At 46.0% G+C, this 20,647-nt stretch overlaps 1 protein-coding gene across 1 annotated transcript; it reads left to right on the top strand.

The window, feature by feature from the left end:
* The first annotated feature begins 1,919 nt into the window (after positions 1-1,919).
* Positions 1,920-18,784, top strand: LOC116442994 (NADH-cytochrome b5 reductase 3-like). The gene is made up of 9 exons (XM_032106746.1): positions 1,920-2,020; positions 5,441-5,572; positions 8,500-8,572; positions 10,773-10,879; positions 11,662-11,791; positions 12,663-12,746; positions 12,871-12,956; positions 15,669-15,768; positions 16,794-18,784. Exons 1-9 carry the CDS (start codon positions 2,000-2,002, stop codon positions 16,964-16,966), a joined length of 906 nt encoding a protein of 301 aa, XP_031962637.1. The 5' UTR covers positions 1,920-1,999; the 3' UTR covers positions 16,967-18,784.
* Positions 18,785-20,647: the final 1,863 nt, after the last annotated feature.

A 20,647-nucleotide genomic window follows, 5' to 3' on the forward strand; every position in this document is an offset into this window, starting at 1 on the left:
TGTTGGTTTGTCACCTCTAGTCTGGTGCCTACATTTCCCTGAAGGGAGAAGGGGTTGATTCAGAGTTAGTTTAAACCTCTTTGGTTGATCAAGAGAGGTGTGAGTGAGAACACTGAGTTTTACAGGCTTCCAGACCAATGCAGCCAGGGCTCAAACCTGCACAAAGGGCACGTTTCAGCTGGACAGGCTCGCTCAGGGAGACTGAGTAAAAGCTGCCAGCTGGAACAAACACCCTGCAGATCTACAGTACACTCAGTCCTTTCCCAGGAAAAGGCAGAGCAGATCTTTGGGTCATGTTTTGCGTGTGGATGTAGGGAAGAGGGAAGTTTATGAGACACTGAGGATGCTGGACATTCCCATGGGAGCTTTGGCTATTGCTGCCAAGTCCCCACAAGCTGACCCACACTGAAAAGCAGTGGAGACACAGCCTGAGTTGGTCAGTGGGAACCCATCCAGGTCAGAGCTCACTGAGAGCAGAGCACAGGGACACTGAGGTCTCCACCCTTCCTTAAATATTAATATTCAAGTTGGAGCCTCTCCTACCAGATTGTTTCCCACCAAACTCCAGGATCCCTGTGCCTGTCTCAGTTATCTCCCTTTTCCTAAGCCTCAGCCTCTCAGTCCTGGAGTCCTTCTCTCCAGCCAGTGGCGTTACAATCCCTACAACTTACTGGGGAGTTTCTGGTGCAGCAGCTGTCATTCTGAAAGAGAAAACGATGAGGATTACAGAGCCAGGCATGTTCTTGTCATAGAAACGCCAGGAATAAATAATTCCATTCCTGCAGCTACATGTATGTACCTGGACTGTGACACAACCTTCTTACCATTAGGCTGGTCTGTTAATATTCTTGCACTTACTAGTGCTAATTCCCAGGTTTAGTAAGTAAATCATGACTGACTTATGATATGTTCTCACAGCCAGATGAGCCAGCTGCACACTCAGCAAACCAAGAGGCTAAAAGAAAACATCTGCTTGGGCACACAAGAGGCTCAGAACCCCTGTGTGAGCTTAAGGGATAAAGGAGGACTTTTTTATTATGTTTATTTTTAGGACAGCCAAGCGTACACCTTTCTTGATTTTGTAAGGAGAAACCGTCTAGGAATCATGGAAGACATACTGAGAAGACACAGTATGTGAAGACATATTAATTAAAGAGTTTTGAAGTGTTTCACATTTAGCACAAAGATACATTGGGGTTATTAGTCACTAATTTTCACACATTGGTGTAAACCAAAATTTTAGGGAGCCTGGCTGAAATATCCTATCTTCCTGCACAGCTCAGTTCTTTTCGGATCAATGAATCCTTAAGGCTGAGGGAACTGGGATTGTTCAGCCTGGAGAAGAGAAGGCTTTGGGGTGACCTCACTGTGGCCTTCCAGTGCCTGAAGGGAGCCCACAGGAAAGATGGAGAGAGACTCTTGGCAAGGGCCTGGAGTGACAGGACCAGGGGCAATGGCTTCACACTGACAGAGAGCAGGTTTAGATTGGATATGAGGCAGAAATTGTTCCCTGTGAGGGTGGGGAGGCCCTGGCACAGGTTGCCCAGGGAAGCTGTGGCTGCCCCATCCCAGGCAGTGTCCAAGGCCAGGCTGGATGGGACTCTGAGACACCTGGGATAATAGTGGAAGGTGTCCCTGCCCCTGGCAGGGGGTGGAACTGGATGATCTTTAAGGTCCCTTCACACCCCAAGCAGTCTGTGATTATTTAGGCAGTTAACAGAGCGCACCGGGGCGCTCGGGGCGCGGTGCGGTCACACAAGGCGTGTGCCGGGCACACAGCCCCGGGCAGCCGCACCGCCATGGCGGGGGGGGGGCGGGCTGTGACGTCAGCACACGGGGCGGGGCGCAGCCCAGCGCGCGCTGCGTGACGTCACGGGGCGGAGCGGGACAGGCACCGCCCAGCGCGGTGCGTGACGTCACGGGGCGGGGCGGTGCAGCCTGGCGCCGTGCGGCGTAACGGGGCGGGGCGGGGCGGTGCCCGCGGGGTGTCGGGGCAGCGATGGGGGCGCAGCTCAGCGCGGTGAGTGCCGGTGGTCGGCCGGGAGCGGGGGTCCCTTCCTGCTCACCCCTGCTCCGCCCGCAGCGCCCCGGGGCGTGGCGGTGTCCCGGGGTGTCCCAGCGTGTCCCCGCCGCCCGGGGGACCGCGCGGTGCCGGGCGCGGCGGAGGCTCCGGGGCCGTCCCGCGGCTCCTGCGCCCGGGGCGATGTTGGTGCCTGTGCTGGCTGCCTGGCCCGGGGATTTTGCCCTCCCAGCTCCGTGGATAACTGTTGTTGGTTTTGTTATTGTTTCTGTTATTGTTGCTGCTGTTGTTGGGGGCCCGCGCTGATGGCTCTGAACGCTTGTGGTGTTTTTCCTCCGTCGGAATAATTTCAGACTGGAGGGGCGTAGGTTTAGAGTGGGTATGAGGAAGAAATTCTTCCCTGTGAGGGTGGCGAGGCCCTGGCACCGATTGCTCGGAGTCGTGGCTGCCCCATCCCTGGCAGTGTCCAAGGCTAGGCTGGACGAGGCTCTGAGCAAGCTGGGATAGTGGGAGGTGTTCCTGCCCACGGTGTTGGAACGAGATGATCTTTAAGGTCGCTTCCAACGCAAACCATTCCACGATTCTATGATCATGCCTGCTGAGCGGGGGTTCTGCAGCGCTGTCACCTCTGCCACGCATCGTTACCCTCTTTTCTCAGCTGCCTGTTACGGTTCTTTGCTCCGGTGCTCAAACACTTCTGTCTCTGGATTTGTGAGAGAAGCAGGATAGAGCTGGATTCAACATGTGCTGGTTTGGGTACAGCTGCTCGTAAGGTGCATTGAACAGAGGAGATGAGGCTAAAGCTGCAGAAGTTATGAAATCCGTTTATCCTCTCGTTGGTTTCTGACACAGATGAGAAGAACGTTTAGCTGAGATTACTTCAGAAACAGGGTTTTTGAAGCTGAGGGTCCAAGGTTTGTCATGCCAAAGCAGGGTTTGGTTTGTGTGTTTGCAGGGCAGTGCTGGAGTGTGGAGCCGTGAGCTTGTGTTTTTGAAGGTGCTGTGCTCACCACACCCCGGCAGTGCAGTCTCCATGGCTTTTCTCTTTGTTATCACACAGAGGCCTCTTTCCATTAATAAAAATTCCTGCTCAGTTACTAATTCTGCCTTCTCTGTTTGCAAAGATTTGTGCAGCTGGAAATGATGAGTCACAAGGTCCCTGTTTAGTGATTCTCAGGCCTTTTGGTCAGCCTGTTGCTCTCTGCTGCCATAGACCTGATGCTGTGCAGTTTTCTTCATTAATATCTCGGTCTGCCCTGTGATGAGGGTATATAGGCCACTTTTAACCCAGAGAATGCTTTTCTTAGCAAGCATGACTTTTTGTAATCATTCAGCCTTCAGTTCTTCCCCTTTTTTCTGCCCACCTGGTCATAGATCTGAGTAAGGAACTAAAATAGCTTTCTGAATTAAGTGGGTGTGCTCTTTCTTTCCAGGCCAAATCCCATGAGACTTTTGCGCTAATTGACCATGAACAACAAATTGCTTTCCACGAGGTTAATGCTATGTTAAAATTATTTGTCATTGCCTGACCACAGCAGCACTATTTTTTGTTGATTTTAGATAGTCACATTTGTAAATGAAACTGTTTTAAAATATTAATGTCTCATTTGAAACACCCGCTGCAGAGTCAGCTTGCTATTGCCACCAGATCTCACTCACATGTTAATTTCGTATTAAGGAGTTTATTTGCTGCTCTGTCACCCTGAACAACTTTCCTCCCTCTGCCCTCTTTTGTGACTCAATAACAAAAGTTCTTCCCAGAGCTTCAGTAATGTGGTGGATCTATAAGAGTTTAGGAATAATTTTCCTGTAAACTTCAGCTTCTTCAGAAACAGCCTGTGTGGAGCTACTGCAGTATTCCCAAGTAAAAGTGAAAAATGCAGTGTGTATATGGCATGGTGTGCCCTCAGGCTGTACACAGTGATGATACATTTTAAACCTGTACAGCAGCATTTTAAGAAGAGAGAATTTGTGCCATCCCGCAGTTTTATTATTAATAATGTTGGAAGTTTTTGTAGCCTCCTGAGGGACTGTCACAGTTGCACGAATGCCATTCTAAAATACTGGTCAGGTCGCTTTAAAATAAAGTGAAAATGAAAGCTAAGCAGGCAGAACTTCGAGCTCATTTTTTTTAAATTTTTGCTATAGTCATGCTTTTCCCCTCACCTCTGTTGAAGTGTTGAATAATAAATTACTGAATCAGAGAGGATTTTTGTAAGTAGTTGTGCAGTTTATTCTCCTGCTCCAATGTGAAGGGGGTGGTGTGGTGTCAGAGCATAATCTGTTGCTGTCTTGCAGGGCTTCAAATGTGGGGGAAATGAAATGATAAAGGGACAAAAAGGGCTGTCCCTTGGCTCTGTCCTGCAGCTTAGCTGCTTTCCCAGGGAGGGGGTGCCGCTCTGCGTGCACGGGTCTATGTGGTGGTGGAATCACCAATGCCTGCACCCCGACTCTGAGGTGGAGGGTGTGTGCATGGTGCCAGCACCCAGCAGCAGTGGGGGTGGCTGGCAAAGTCCTGCTCAGCTGCCAGAGACAGCATGGGGTCTGTGGTCAAGCACGAGACCCCAAATTACGGGGTGTCTGCAGCGCGTGGGGTGGGGTGTGTAGGGGTCTGTGCAGCAGTGGCCTCTATGTCCAGATGGCAGCAGCTGGGGAGCCTGGAGAGTGGGCACAGTCTGCCAGGGCAAAGCCAGCTGCTGGGGGATCCACCTCACACACGTGTGCGCGTGTACGGAATTCCCACTCGTGGACCTTCATCCTGGTCAGCGGGGAGAGGAACGGGATGAGCCCATCGGTGCTGTTTGTGTGAGTGTCTGGCTGTGTTGGTCAGTGTGGTCAGCCACATGTTTAGGTTGGGTATCAGGAAATGGTTCTTCCCCCAGAGAGTGGCCAGGCACTGGAACTCCCCAGGGAATGGTCACAGCCCCAAGCCTGACAGAGTGCAAGGAACATTTGGACAACATTCTCAGGCATAGGGTGGGATTGTTGGACCATGTGGGACCAGGAGTTGGACCGGATGATCCTGATGGGCCCCTCCCAAGTCAGGATATTCTGTGATTCTGTGTGTATTTGGACACACGTGACACATGTGTCTGTGTGCCTGCTGGAGATGGGGATTCAGCCTCCCTAACAGGGGACCTGGGGATATGGAGCTGTGACAGCCTCGCTTGTGTCCAGCTGCCAGCGTGGCAACCCCATGCTGGTGTGCATGTGCCTCAACACAGGAGTGACACCAGGTCTTCATAAAGCAAATCTGTGGGTTTGGGATTTCTTTTGTAATAATGCTTTGTCTTGCTGCTCGAAGAACCATGTTCTCTGCTGGTGGTTAGATTGTCATGGCATAGTACCCTTTTCCTTGTCACCCAAATAACTCTCTCTCATTCTGCATGTGTGTGTGACGCTGTTTCTGTGCTGCTGCAGTTGCGTCAGGTTGTGACATACCCAATATGGCTGATCTACACCACTGTCATGAGGATTTTCAGGAATCCCCGGCCTGCAATTACCCTGAAGGACCCAGAAGTGAAGTATGCACTGAGGCTGATTGATAAGGAGGTAGGTGCACGTGCAGTGCTGAGCATGACCTCTCCACGGACGCTGTGAAATGCTTACAGCTTCTGAAGTCTTGGGTGATGTCCCAACAGGGTGGATACTTTTGTCTTCAGGAAAGAATTCCTTTATAAAAGCTCTTTGTGTGGTATAACTGAGTTCTGCAGTTCTGCAGGCAGCTTGTTTCCAAGCAGTTCAGAGTGGAGAATGCTGCTTTAGAAAAGATCAAACTCACGGCCACGTGCATCTCATGTTATGGAGCACATCAGCAGAAATTCCCAAACTGTGCATTACTGGCTGGGCTAAGGGACACAAGTCCTGCTGTCAGACAGGGCAGGCAACATTTCCATGGTCAGTAGCATTCAACAGCAGCTATCAGAACTATGTTGATACTGATTCCTGTTACTGGATTGATGTACTGTAATGCCTTACAGGAAGACAGGTGTTTAAGTCATGCAGTCCTGACAGCACCTGAGCTGTCTCAGCTTCTCTTTCTCTCTGTTAAAAGTAAAGCCTCCTGGTACAAAATTGAGTTCTTGCTCAAGTGGGATACCAGAGGAAAGTCATAATGCTTTCAGGGGTGGATCTTGCCATCAGAAGTTGGTAACTAAATTTGTGGGAAGTGAGCCAAAGACACCAAAGCTGAAAAGTCCAGGTTTACCTTGGAAGAACCCACCATCAAAAGCATGAGAGAGAAATCTTGGTTTTTCAGGTGTAAAGTCACACCTGAAGATATCTTTAGTGTTGACTTTTTAAGGCTATAAGCTATTCAGAAATTTTTCAGAAGACTTTGGACTGGAACAGAGCTTTGTTTGAGGTTTAGAGGGTGCACTGATAGCTTGGCTTTCCCTGGTTCTGTCTGTCAAAGGAAACAATCACTGTCATTTTGAATCCTGGGTTTGTGGGAACTGAAAGCTTCCCTGTGGCTTGGGCTGGGTTGCATTGCTGAATTTATTTCCCAGGTGTACTTGCTGAATTTATCTCCTAGGTGTACTGCAACCACACTGTTATTATAGACTCCCTACTTCTCATGAGGTTGGGAGAGGCTGAGGGAACTGGGATTGTTCAGCCTGGAGAAGAGAAGGCTTTGGGGTGACCTCACTGTGGCCTTGCAGTGCCTGAAGGGAGCCCACAGGAAAGATGGAGAGAGACTCTTGACAAGGGCCTGGAGTGACAGGACAAGGGGCAATGGCTTCACACTGACAGAGAGCAGGTTCAGATTGGATATGAGGAAGAAATTGTTCCCTTTGAGGGTGCTGAGGCCCTGGTGCACGTTGCCCAGAGAAGCTGTGGCTGCCCCATCCCTGGCAGTGTCCAAGGCCAGGTTGGATGGGGCTTGGAGCAAGCTGGGATAGTGGAAGGTGTCCCTGCCCCTGGCAGGGAGTGGAACTGGGTGGGCTTTAAGGTCCCTTCCAACCCAGGCAGTTCTGTGATACCTGAGTTATAACCTGAGATTTATCTGCCCAGGACATACGATCCAAGTGTTGAGCCTGCAAAAAACTGTTATCCAGCTTTGCATTTGGCAAGAGTGGAAGACTCCTTGGCACTGCAACTTGAGACAGAAGTGTGTGGCCAAGGGCTTCCAGGTGCTTAGGGCAGTGCCAAAGGGGAGTGATAGTGTGAGGTGACCCCGTGCTGGAAGTGGATCCTGATCCAAGGCTGTCTGTAATCCAGCCTTGACTGACACCTTGCAGAGTGGCAGGCTCAGTGTCCTGGCTGTGTGACAGAGAGAGGCACAGGCGTGCTGATCTAGGTATTGGGGATTCCCTGAGCCTCTTAGTTTCTCACAATTGCCTCATGATGCACCAAAGTACTTGTGTTTAGTCACCTTCAGATAAACTCTCTCGACTTTAATTGGTGAGATGATTAAGTGGGAATTCAAAGCTTTGTTCTTTCTGCATGCTGTTAAAGACAGCATAATAAAAATGAAGCATTATTGTCAAAATCCAGTGATTTCCATACAGTGCTGAAAATTCCATACAGAAACAGCAGCAGTCAGAGTGAGAGCAGCAGTGTTAAGTCCACATTAGTTGTCTTTCTGAAGGAATTTTCAATGGCAGTTACTGCTCCTGAATAGACATACGTACAGAGAAGCCCTTTTGAGACTGCCAATCAGTTCCCTTCTTCCTTCAGGATTTGCCTTAAAATGAGGTACTGTGAAGAAAATTTCATCAGTATGACCATAGTAAGGGGAGACAAACTGTGAGGAAGGAATTTGTCTCCACTGGTTACTTTAAAAACAGTTAAGCAAACAAAAGAAGGGTTGCAAAACCCTTAAAAACAGAAAGTCACTGGATGAGGCATTAAGCTGCCTGCTGTTTCTTTCTGTTTTTTTTTTTTTTTTGCTGTTTTCCTTTCCTGTGAATATGACCTGATTTTTGAAGCATAATACTTACATAATATAAGAAATAATAATTACTTATTGCCAAAATTTTATTCAAGGTGTGACTTTCCTAGTGAAGATTAGAATAATTGTCCCAGCAGGACTGCATATATTGTCATAATTTTGTACATATCTAAATACAGTGCTCATTTCAATTTTATTTATGGATTAATTTAGTTTTTACAGGGAAAATATTTTTAAGGATCTTACCATAGCAGAAGGAACTAGGTTGCTACTTCCATTGAAATGGTTAATTCATCTGATTTTGAGAGATGAAAACCAGAATACTTTGGCCTTGAACTGCTGCATATGTAAACTTGAAGTGAGAATTGAAGAACTAATTAATTTTTATCTTGTGGCCTTCTCACAGAAGGCTGTGTAAATGTCCGTAATATTTATAAAGTTATCACTTAATCTGCACATGAGTATCGTTAAGTATCATTAATTCTTAATCCTGCAGGACTCCAGACTTGGCTTGTTTTACGAGTGAAATCACGAACATTAAATCCCAACAACACAGCTGACTGTTCTTTTGATTCTCCTCTTTCAGGAAATTAGCCATGACACAAGGAGATTTCGATTTGCTCTCCCTTCCATGGAGCATGTTCTGGGTCTCCCTCTAGGTACGTTCCTTATGAAGAATCCAAGTGCTGCTTGTATTAATTATGCTATAAGAGATTTTGGGGGCTTTTTCCCTTTGTTTTGAATTGAATACTGCTCGTGTGGCTGGAGCTGTTACTGAGAGCTCTGCAAGATTGTCCTCATGCTGTGACTAATCTGCAGGTTCTGAAATGCAGTGTATATGAGTGAACATCCAGCTTGTTTGTGTGCAGAGAGTAGGAACACAGGTCTTCACTTGTACTTCTCCAGTCTCAGCTCTCCAGCGTGTGTTATTCCTGTGCGGCTGAATCCCTGCAGTCCCTTTCTGTGCCCTGAGGCACCACTCTCATCCACTTCTCTAACACATGCGGTTTACCAGATGATCTACTCACTTCTGAATTTCATGGAACTTTTGAATCACCCGGGGGTAGCTGTTTCCAAACGCCCTGCCGCGTGGTGTGGTGCCTTCCATAACAGCTTAGTGCCATTGTTTCCTCCTGCTTGTATAAAGAGCATTTAATTGTGACTTGTGTTTAATAGGACTTCTGCTTTAACAAGCTGCTGCAGTGATCCTTGGCTCCTTTCTTTGTGGTTGTTGTCAGCACCTTTTCCAGGTGTTAATTTCCCTCTCGTTTGGGGTGTTAAAAATCTCTTGATCTTTTTAAGTAGCCATGAAAGCAAAGCTCCTTTCCCTGGCTTGCCCAAAATGGACATTGAGGAGTGGTTTGCGGGGTGAGACTTAGGAAGCAGAGAAAGCTGAAAGCTGCAGAGGGTGGAAAAGCAGCTGGGAACAGCAGAGCTGCAGTTGGGAAACAGATGCTGTTTAGTCCAGCACCAGCATTTGCCTTGTATCACCAAAAACACTGAAAGGTTCCTTCTGAGGGAGAGGGTTGTGTGTGGCCCCACGCAGAGCCTGCCAACTTCTGTCCTGTCAGGGTGGGGTAAGGCTGTAACAGGTGAGGGCATAAGGCACGTTTTCTCTCTGGGAAGGGCACCTTTTCTGGCTTTGTACCAGTTCTTGTGAGATGTGCCCCAGCAGCAGCACCTCTGTCCAAGCTGCAGTGGTCACCAGAGGTCTGTGGGTCTGTGCCTGCAGCCACTTCTGCCCTAGAGAAGGAACAGGAGCTGCCTGCTGCAGTTCCTTTCAGGTCTGCCCCAGCAGGATGTCTGTAGGTTTGGCTGCGAGGGTTATTGGACTATGATGTCCATGTGCAGCTTCAGGTGAGTTGCCCATTCCCCAAGTCACCAGGTAACACATCTTCCTTCACCTAACACTTTCTAATCCTTCTGAATTCTGTAAGGAATTAACCATGCTTGAAGGGTCAGCTGCTTCTGGAGCTAATGTAATATGGTCATTATGATCATTTGCAAGCTAGCTCCTTGTAAAATTCCCTCTTTGTGTTGCCATAACAGGCCGAGGAGCTGTGCCATCTTTGAAAATGCTTTGTTCTGTTGACCTAATGGTGTTAAAAAACCAAAACCCAAAACCTCTCTCTCCCCTCCCAGTTAATCTGCACTTGGGTCTCTTCAGAATGCTGGAATTTTATAGGAGAACCTTTCATAGAAGTTAATTCTTTTCTTGTTTTTTCCAGAAAAAAAAACATGTAGACATTGAGAAGAGAAACTTGTAGAGAGTTCAGAGGATGTGTGACAGATGGAAACGTGATTGCTACATTCGCATGTTAAGCTGGAGGAATAGCAGGGTTAGAAAAGTGCTTTGTGTCTAGGCAGCCTGAACAAAAGCAGCTGGAGAGCTCCTGGAAGATGAGAGGGATCTGTGGTCAATGCAAGAACAGTTATAAGCTCAGTTTTAACTAAACTGTGGCAGTTTACAACTAACACGTTACTAAAGATGTGTGAACAGCATTGGACAGTTTTCCCCTCCTGTGTCCGTTTTATTTGTCTGTACAGGAGAGACAAATCCCATCTTTTGCAAGGTCTCAGGTACAGTTCAGGCTTTGGTAAATGTAAATGCATGAAGTTATGATTGACACACAGAATTAGCAGTGGAGTCGTCTGTCTGTTCAGGTAGATCTGTGCATGGCTAGCAACTCTGGCCAAGGTGTTGCAGTGTCAGGAAAATAAGAAGGGAAGAAGTGATGCCCCAAAATAAGGTAGTTAGAGCTTTGAGGCTGCATTTCAGTCCATGCCAACTCAGCACATCCACTGAAAGAAAAACCTTTTGAAAGAAAACTAGTTTTTGTGTTTTCTTCCCTGCAACAGGGCAGCACATCTACCTGTCTGCACGGATTGATGGAGCTCTCGTTGTCAGACCTTACACTCCAGTTTCCAGTGATGATGACAAGGGCTTTGTGGATCTTGTTGTCAAGGTGAGAATGTCATGCTCTGTTCCCAGGCTGGGCAACTTCTGAGCCACCTTTACAGTGCCTTTATGTGAAGTTTGGTGTGCTGGCTTCTCATTAGAAATGTGCCATTACCTACAGTCCACATGGTATTTTGCAGGCACTTCTTTAGTGAGGGTGTCTCATGAGATGTTGCATCATTTTCCACCCTCTGTGTAGACCTGCAGATGTTCATGTACTTTTTAACCTTTCTGGAATAAGGAATTAACCTTGCCTGAATGGGCAACTGCTTCTGAAGCTAATGGAATTTGGTCATTATGATCACTGAGAGCAGTGATCATTATCATTGCTGATCCCAGCAGTGTGAATGATAGATTTAATTGGTAAGAATGTGATTTTAAGTCTTGTGATAATGTACTTTTGTTTTGCCTCTTGGTAGCTAGACTGCCTATCATTTAAATTCCTGATGGCTTTAAAATATGAATATCTGCACTGGATTTCCTCTTAGAATTTTGCTCTTTGAAATCACAGTATTTTGGGTTTTTTCTTTATTTTTCTAGCCCCTTTTAAACTTGGGTGTAAATTGTGTTGATTATTGTCAATATTTTCTGTGTTGCAGAACTATGATGGAGAAATCACCAGTCTCTGTCCAAAAATTGGGGCAGAGGTGGCATTTTGATCTTTTGTCAGTCAGACTTCATGGAGTAATTGTGCTCTTTGCATGAGGAGTATTTGTACCTAAAAATTTGAAGGGCAAATGCTCATCTCTGAGCTGTGAGATTGAATTGCTTCATTATTGTTTTTAACAGGTCTACTTCAGAGGTGTCCATCCCAAGTTTCCTGATGGGGGGAAGATGTCTCAGTACTTGGACAGCCTGAAAATAGGGGACACCATTGACTTCAGAGGACCAAGTGGCCTCCTTGTGTACAAAGGAAAAGGCAAGGCTGGTTTGGAAGATAGAATTTATCCAGAGTAAACAGTACAGGAAAAATGTCTTATTACTCTAGAAGGGCTTTTTGTTGATGCTGTTCTCAAGTAAGGGATGGGTTTTTTCCATGCTTATATGGACATAGTTTATACACTGACAAAAACACTGGGTATTTGCACTGTCCACTGCTAATTTCCCAAGTAAAAATGAACTTTATGAGTAGGCATTACTTTTACGTCAATATAAAATATCTCACTTTGTATAACACAGCCACAAATGTGTCACAAAAACCTTCTGGCAGTTTTGTGTGAAGCAGAACTCCCAACACGTGGTTTTCCAGAGCTTTGTATGTAGCATTCATGTTATCCTGGATGAAGAGAGCTGTGAATACAACACAGCATTTTGGGGACTTTCAGACTCTCTGTTGTGTTTGGCTGAAACGGGCAAATGGGTTCAAATAGAGAAAAATTTTTAAAAAAACCAACCATGCTGCATATTTTATGTTTTTCCCTTAAAATAATCTACACAGGGAAATAAATTCACTGAGCAGATCAGTTCCTTAGTGTAGAACTGTTTCCAGAATCTGGGCTTGTGAATGTCACTGGGGGTTGGGATGTGAGCAAATAGAAATACACGTGGTGTGTATGTAGGCTGTGGTCAGGGACAACTCGTAACCCATGACAGTGTCTGATGTTACCACCTCATGTCTTAAAATCATCTTCCAGGATTGCTTTAATTCAGGACAACTTCACCTTTTCTGTTCCCTGGGAGGGAAGGGTGACAGGGCTGAAACAAAGTCAGTTTAGCAGGATGTGCTGGAAAAGGATAACAGGAGGTGTTTCCTGCTTGCTTCAGTGTTTTCCATCTCTTTCTCTCTTCAGGCAAGTTTGATATTCGGCCAGAAAAGAAAGCTGAACCAGTTACCAAGACAGTGAAATATGTGGGGATGATTGCAGGGGGGACTGGTAGGTATCTGTAAGGCTTCATCTGTGGTTTCTGACAGCTGGTGGATGCATTTGCTCACATTTTCCCGCTTGTCCCTTCTTTTACTCCCCATCCTCACATCACTGACCTGCCTCTCTCTTCCAGGGATAACACCAATGCTGCAGATCATTCGAGCAATCATAAAGGACAAAGATGACCCCACCATTTGCCAGCTGCTGTTTGCTAATCAGGTAATTCTGTCCTTTTTCTCTGTTTGTAGTGTTTTACTTACCTAGCAGAACTCCACTCAGCAAATGAAAACCTCTTTGAGGAAATTTGGTACACAGATACAAACCCTGAGGGGAGAAGTGAACTGAAGTGTTGGAAACCTCCCATATAAAAACACTGTAATAAATTGGGGGTTTAGCATTACTACAGAAATGTTTGCTAATGTTTGCCTTCCTGTGACTCATTGCTCTGTTTCTAATCCAGTTTATGAATGTTAAAGCCCTGCATTCCATTGTGCAAGTTGTTAATGTTTTGGGCAGACTTTCAGAGCTGTCTTTCTTAGTGGAAACATGAAAGGGGTGGACATTTGTCTCCTCCAGCAGTTTTAACTCCCCAGCTTTGCAACAGGGTTTGTCTGTGGAATCTTTCTGTCTGAGGACGTCTTGGGTGAGGCTGTTACGGGTATCCCACAGTGGTAAGGAGGAGAAGAGATACCCAGCAGGCAGGAATTGCGCAGCAAGATTGATTTATTTATTTATTTTACAGCTCTTTTATAGACTTTTTTCTTCATAGTCTAACTGGTCAAAGGGTCAGCCACCCCTTGGGGTGACTGGCTAAAATCCTAAAACATCCATTGTCAAAATATTCTTCTACTGTACCATAAACAAAGCTCTGCAAGGTCGCGGGTGTTCATAGTTTATAGAACTCTGCTAATATCTTCCATGAGAGAGAAAAAGATCTCATGGGACTGGAAAGAACTGGAAAGAAGCAAGAAAAATTCTTGCTAGCAGCAATATTTGTATCCACATGAGGCTAAAATTAACTGTGGTCTCCTGCAGGTCCCTCAGTTACAGAACTGTGATTCTGCTTGTCTGCTTTCATTTCCATCCCCTCTGTCAGTTCTTCACGTGCTTCTCTTGCTCCTTGAGGTGTGGCATCCTGAATGCTGGCCAGAGGGAAGCTCTCTCATCCATGGAATCCTTGCAAGAGAGATTTTTTGGATAACCCAAATGCTGGTGTGCTGCTGAGCAACACCCCTTCTTTGCCTGATGTTCTTCTGCTGTGAATCTTTCTGGTTTTTGATTTCTCTCTCTCATTAATATTTGTTTCTGGATTATGAGTCATTATTTGTGGTGAGCTTCACTTTATGCTTGTGGTTTTTAGCTTCTTTAGGCTCTCCTCTATTTTTCTTCTCATATTCATTGTGTCCTCATTTCATTTGTGCCATATCTAGGCCTACAAGAAAGATGGCAGAGAGACTCATGATAAGGGCCTGGAGTGACAGGACAAGGGGCAATGGCTTCACACTGACAGAGAGCAGGTTTAGATTGGATATGAGGAAGAAATTGTTCCCTTTGAGGGTGCTGAGGCCCTGGTGCACGTTGCCCAGAGAAGCTGTGGCTGCCCCATCCCTGGCAGTGTCCAAGGCCAGGTTGGATGGGGCTTGGAGCAAGCTGGGATAGTGGAAGGTGTCCCTGCCCCTGGCAGGGAGTGGAACTGGGTGGGCTTTAAGGTCCCTTCCAACCCAGGCAGTTCTGTGATACCTGAGTTATAACCTGAGATTTATCTGCCCAGGGCATATGATCCAAGTGCTGAGATTCCCAGTTCTGAAGAGCGCTGCCAGTGCTCTCTGCTTCTGGCTGGAGCCCTTGGATTTGGCATAAAGTGCAGTGGTATCAGGGCAGGAGGGCCAGGATTTGCTAGGAATGATTCAGAATGACTGACACAGGGCTGGAGCTGCTTTAGCAGCATGAGAAACCCATTGCAGCTTGGAGGCAGAGCCTGGGGAACAGTTCCCTGCATGTTAGCAACAGCCTGTGGAAACATCAGTCCCTGGCTTTAGAGAGTCCTTGCACCCAGTAACTGCACAAATAGAAAGCAGTTTTTAAAAAATATTTTAAAGTGTTTAAACCTATGTGCAAGGGCTCCAACTGTGCTTCTGGCTGGCACACTTTGAGTTGGCCAGAGGCAGTAGGAGTTTTTCTGGAGCACCCACAGCTGCAGATCCAGGAATAGGCACCTTCTCTGGAATAGCTGCTGCACATTCCTGCTTACTCCCACAGTTACAGACTCACTGGTGACCTCAGTGCCAAATTACTAAGGGTGCCCGGGATGGCAGCACTTTCAGTCCCTACCCTTTTCCTTCCTGCCAAGGCTGCAGCTGCTCTTAGGGAAATAAGGCTTTCCTTTGGCCTTCAGTGATGCTGCATCAGGGAGGAGCAGAACTTGATACCCTGAGTAATGTTTGTTGTTCCAGCCAGAACTTGATACCCTTTTGGTTATTTATTCCACATCCTTTTTAAAAGCCAGGCAGTCTCCATATAGCAGTGCTGATACTTGAATTGGCAAAGGTGAAAAACCTGGCATTTTCCTGAATGGATGGCACAGTACAAAGCGGTAGGGAGATATTTCTGTGCAGTCATGATTAGTTTTTTGATATAATAGTACTAAAAAGGGCTTTATTCTTCTGATTCCCTGGTGAAGTGACGGTTCTACTTCGTTTTATTTTTAGAGGGAAGGCATTTCATGGTCAGGATTTAGGAAAGTTATGAGCCTTTTATTAGCTCTGCCACAGGCTAGGCGTGGAAATAACTTGGGTTTGGTCTCTTCAGCCTGTCAAATGGAGTTGAATCATCTCTTCCATCTCTCAGAGCTGTGCAGTAGCTGCTGCTTTGTTGCCATCTGAGGGCTGCACTCACATGCAGGGTGTGATCGTTGTTTTCCTTGTCCTGCAGACTGAGAAGGATATCCTGTTACGTTCCGAGCTCGATGAGATCCAGGCTCAGAATCCCAGTCGCTTCAAGTGTTGGTACACACTGGACACAGCACCTGAAAGTAAGACCTGAAATGCCACTTCATGTGAAACTCACGAGTGTTAATGTGTTTTACAGGAGACATGCTATGTCGTGTGTGTTTCTGAGCCTAATGATTCATTTCTTGCTTAACGAGTGTCTGAGTGCATCCAGTAGCATCATTCCCCACACAGGGATGCACAGAGGCTCAGGTGTAAGCAGATAAGTCTTTCCAAAGCTCACCTCGAGACAGTGGCAGTGCAGTGTTCCTCCCATGGCTACACCCACATACTTATCATTGTCTCCATTGTGACCTTCTTTTCTCCTCCCCCACAGACATAAATATCACGTTATCCTTGTGTTTGGAGCCTGCCCTGAGGCAGCTGCAGTGCCAGAGGCACCGTGTAGCTCACCAGCACAGATCCCTGCCTGAGCTTGCTGAACAAGCTTGAGGAAGAGAAGGCTAAACAGTGTCATTCCTTGTGGTTTTCCTTTCTTGCCATTCCTTGTCATGCCCACCCATGTCAGGATATATTCACACTTGTATTCAGTGGGAGTTTGGGGCAGAGAAGGAAAGGCCATGTGCCTCCTCTTTCTTGTGGCCAAGAATACGCCTCTGGTACGGTGAGGGAAGGGTCTTGCCCTCCCCACAGTCTGGTGCTGTTGTGTCATCCTGTGTAATCAGTGTTCTGGAATTTCTGATCACCATTCATTTTTTGGGGAAACTGTAAGCTGATCTTAGCAGTTGGGATAAAAGTTCCTCCTTGGACCTCCTCAAGACTGTTCTGCAGACTTTCATGGTTGTATATGAAACCTGACCAAACTGGGATAAAAAAATGTGTAGTCTTATGCTGCCCAAAAGTTTGGGTCAGCAGCAGCAAAAGTTTGTTCTGCATCCAGGGATGGTTAAACCTGAATCCCAGTAAAACTGGCTTTCACTGTAAGTGTTCCAACTGGGAACAACTTCACCAGCTGGATTTCTCCCTTCTAAAGTGACTTGTATCTTTCCTTCCCTTCTTTTAACCTCATTCCCCTTCCCCTACTTTCTTTTTTTTTTTTTTTTAACAGATTGGGATTACAGCCAAGGATTTGTGAACCAAGAGATGATCAGAGACCATCTGCCCCCACCTCAGAATGATGTTTTGATCCTCATGTGTGGACCTCCTCCAATGATCCAGTATGCTTGCATTCCCAACTTGGACAAACTGGGCTATGCCAAGGACATGAGGTTCTCCTTCTAAACACGACTGGTAATTCAGGGATCTTGTGTAGAAGGGAAGGAAAAAAACATTTAATGGGGAACAGGACAAAGTTACAGAGGTGGCTGATGCACAGTGCTGGGAAAATACATTTACATTTAAAAGGCTTCATATTTTCAGACTCTCTGGCAAGTAAGACACGTAAGTGTGCTAAACCTGTGTATGGAGAGGTGGTGATGCCTTGTGCTCTGTGTTGTGTGCTCCATGTCCAGGGAGGACAGTGCAGCTGCTCAGGGCAGCACACACTCATTTATGCTTTTTCTTAGTGCTGTAATCAAGTGGCAGTAATATCCTACTTCCTAACACTGTGCATACCCAGGATTTTATTCAGTATGAACCATGAAAATAATGAAAAGTGTTGGATTATTCATCTTGCTTATGCCAAATTGTAATCCTGACAAAGCTCTGAGGGCCAAGAGTGTTTGCCTTGTACCCATAACCTTTGCAACATCAGTTTAAAGATGCTTGTTGAGCTGAAGGATGCCAGTTAACTATTTATGACTGAAGCTGTTGCAGTCTCCGTGTTAATCAAAACAGAGAGGTAGGCAGGGATAAAAAATGGTTTTCCTTTGTATTTTGGAATAGCCTCTCTTAAGTGCAAACACTTTTCCAGCTGGTCACAGTTCTCATCCCTGGGCAATGAAAGAAACTACAGAAGGTGGCTTTGGGTACTGTTCCACAAGTACCTTGAATTTTTTGCTTGATAATGTGTGGAATACTGAAAAAAAAAATCTTAATTTTGTATTTACTCCTAAGTACTGGGCAATGGCATAGGAGTACAAAAGCAGTTGTTCTGCATGTCCTGTGCAGTGAAAAAAAATGCTGGGTGAAAACGATCAGCTTTTCCTGTTAATTGTTTCCCAGAGATGGATTTGGCCTGAAGGGAGGCCAGGTTTCATTGCTGGGAGGGGTTGGCAGGCAGCCCAACTCTGCCTGCAGTAGCACCCGATCGCCTCCTCCGTGTCTCCGTCAGGCAAAGCTCCCCAGGGTTTGCTTGGTAAGGATGCTCGGGAACAGCCTTAAATCACCAAACTGACAGCAAATTCAAGTGTCTCACTGAGTCTAAAACTGTTTCTTAGAAGCTGTTTACTACAGCTTCAATTTTTATTTTTTAATATCCTTTTTTTACAGCAGCCTTTTACCTAGTTTTTAGGACGCAGTAGGCATCTTGCTTGCCCAACTTCGTGCTTCTGACCAGCAGAGATGCTGCTGCGGTTAGAGGTGTCCTGCAAGGAGTCTGGGAAACTAAAAACCTTGTTCTGGTGATGACATCAGAGTGACTGAAAGGATGTGTAGTCATGTGTGAAGTACTGTGGGTGCTGAGGTAGCTACAGGTGTCAATGTACAGTAGCAATTTTTAAAGACTGGGTGAGAATTTGAGGTCATAGCTCCCTGTGTTTTCTTTTGTGCCCCTACAACAGGTGGGTATGGTGTATTTAAAAGGTTCATTTTCCAGCAAGAATTAAAAGGCAAAGATACTACAGTTAATTTAAGGAACCTCAACTAGGTAATACTGTTACTAATTTTATTAATTCGATGTTTGCCTTGAGTCTTGAATTTTTGATATGTGCTTCTGAAACTTGTTCTTTAATACTATGCTCCAAAGTTGAAATACTACTCAAGTTTTCAAGTTTTAGTCCCTTTTTTGGAAGGTAAAAAGCAGAAATATGAGAGAAGTGATTTTGCTGCTGGTCTGTATCACTGTGGGATATGCATAGATTTATTTCATTATTGTATTTGCCAAGGTCATTCTCATCTTTTTTTATCCTAAATAAAGGTTTGGAAAGCTGAGTTTCATGAGAACTGGTTCATATTTTGATTATTCTTGACTTGGAGTTTCCCTTGGCACCAAAATCAGCAGGTAAACCCAACATGTCCTTGAAGGGCCATAAGATCCCAAATATCCAATCCCCAATTCTCTCAGGATTTGTTCATTGAAGCTTTTCAGAGTTAATTTAGCAAACTTAAGGTTTTGCTGATTTCATGATCAAAACAGCAATAAATCTGTGAAAAAGAAACTTAACTAAAGCCGGCTAAAAGTGCTCCCTGCTGATGGCTCATTGAAACACCTCATGAAAAGGAGGCAGCATAATAAAGTAATTCCTGGTTTTCCAACACTAGAAATGCAGTACCAGAGGGTTCTGTTATCCCAAGGATTTGGGGGGATATTTGGCAAAAATTTATGGTGGCCCAGGTTGGACTAAGCTTTTAACACTCCCTGGATTCAGGGGATTGGGGATTCCAGCATGCACCGCGCAGGTTTTTCCAGGGAAATCCCTTGATCCCCAAATCGGTGTGAGTTCAAAGCAAAAAACCCCTAGGAGCTGAAGGCAACAGGATGTTTCTTGGGAATTTTAAAATATTTGGTGTGTTAGATTTTAATTAATACAAATTGTCCGGGGTTGTGTGTTTGGAGTTGCTGGTTTAGGGATGGCAAGGTCTGGGTTTGGATCTGTGGTCACTGAGAGCTCCTTATGTCAGCTTTAGGTCTGGATTGGTGGGAACTGTTGGAAAAAAGAGAAGGGAACTGAAATGCACAGATCTGTTCTTGCAGAAATTACCAGGATGAGGAAAAGAGGGCGTGGAACTGCTGGGAGCTCCTGGAGTGAAGGAAAGGATCCAAGGATTGGAAGCAAAAGCTGTGGAACAAAGCCCGAAAAGGGAGTGGGGGAAAGAGGAAAAGAATCCCTGCTCCAGGAATCCAGCAGGGGCCAGGAGAGGATCATTTTCCATCCACCAGCTCTTGGTGAAATCCTAATAATGAAGGTCAAAGGAAGTGATTCATTTGTCATTAGGTTTGGAATGAAAGGTGCTATTACAGACGGGAATATTCACCTGTTAAAATTCTGTTGGGTAAAGGAAAAGAGGGAGGAAGCAGCTGGGGAATAAACAAGTGGATTTTTGGTGGGTACAGGGAATGACATGGGAAGAGCTCTTAGGTAAAACACACCTCACAGGTACCACCAGGAAAAGCCCAAACTGCCCATTTTTCCAAGCTCTGACATTCCACAGGTGCAACCAGCGGTTAGCACATCCATTTCTACATTCCTTGGATGCCCAGGGCTTTGTTGAGAAGAGGTAATATTTGGAAATGAACAAATCCAGGGATGTAATTCCTGATAGTAAAGCTCTGGAGGCCCAGGTTTTGATATTCTTCCAGCACCCAGACAGAGGGAATCCTGGAGGAGGTGAAAACACTGTCACTGTGTTGGTGGAATTCCTGGGAAATGGAAAGCAGCAGAAGCAGCAAGAACAGAGTTGGAAGCAGACTCCAGCCAGGTAAGGCAGACACCAAATCCTTTGGAATTAGAACTGGGCTAAACTTGTACCCCATGGATTCCTGAGCAGGATCCCAGCAGGGAAGGCTGCAGGGATACTCTTCCATGAGAAGATCCAGACTGGGGACTCTTCCCAGATGGGAGCAGCGAGCCTTGGAATTGCCTGAAGGGAAGAAAGAGGGATCCTTTGAGCACAAGGATCAGCTGTCAAACATGGAGGTGTTACCACGCAATTCCTCGGGAGTGTTCAGTTCCCACCTGTCCATCTCCTGCCTTGTGAAGCTCAGAAATCTGGGAAGACCCCAACTAAAGCCGGCTAAAAGTGATCCCTGCTGATGGCTCATTGAAACACCTCATGAAAAGGAGGTGGGATTGATTAAATACT

Source organism: Corvus moneduloides, chromosome 4 (assembly GCF_009650955.1).
Source record: "Corvus moneduloides isolate bCorMon1 chromosome 4, bCorMon1.pri, whole genome shotgun sequence".
Lineage (NCBI taxonomy): Eukaryota > Metazoa > Chordata > Aves > Passeriformes > Corvidae > Corvus > Corvus moneduloides.

Excerpts from the sequence above, each read along its gene's own strand:
- LOC116442994 (XM_032106746.1), top strand. The coding sequence starts at position 2,000 with ATGGGGGCGCAGCTCAGCGCG. Across the intron at positions 8,573-10,772 it reads TGTTCTGGGTCTCCCTCTAG|GGCAGCACATCTACCTGTCT; the intron begins GTACGTTCCTTA and ends TCCCTGCAACAG. Across the intron at positions 15,769-16,793 it reads ACTGGACACAGCACCTGAAA|ATTGGGATTACAGCCAAGGA; the intron begins GTAAGACCTGAA and ends TTTTTTTAACAG.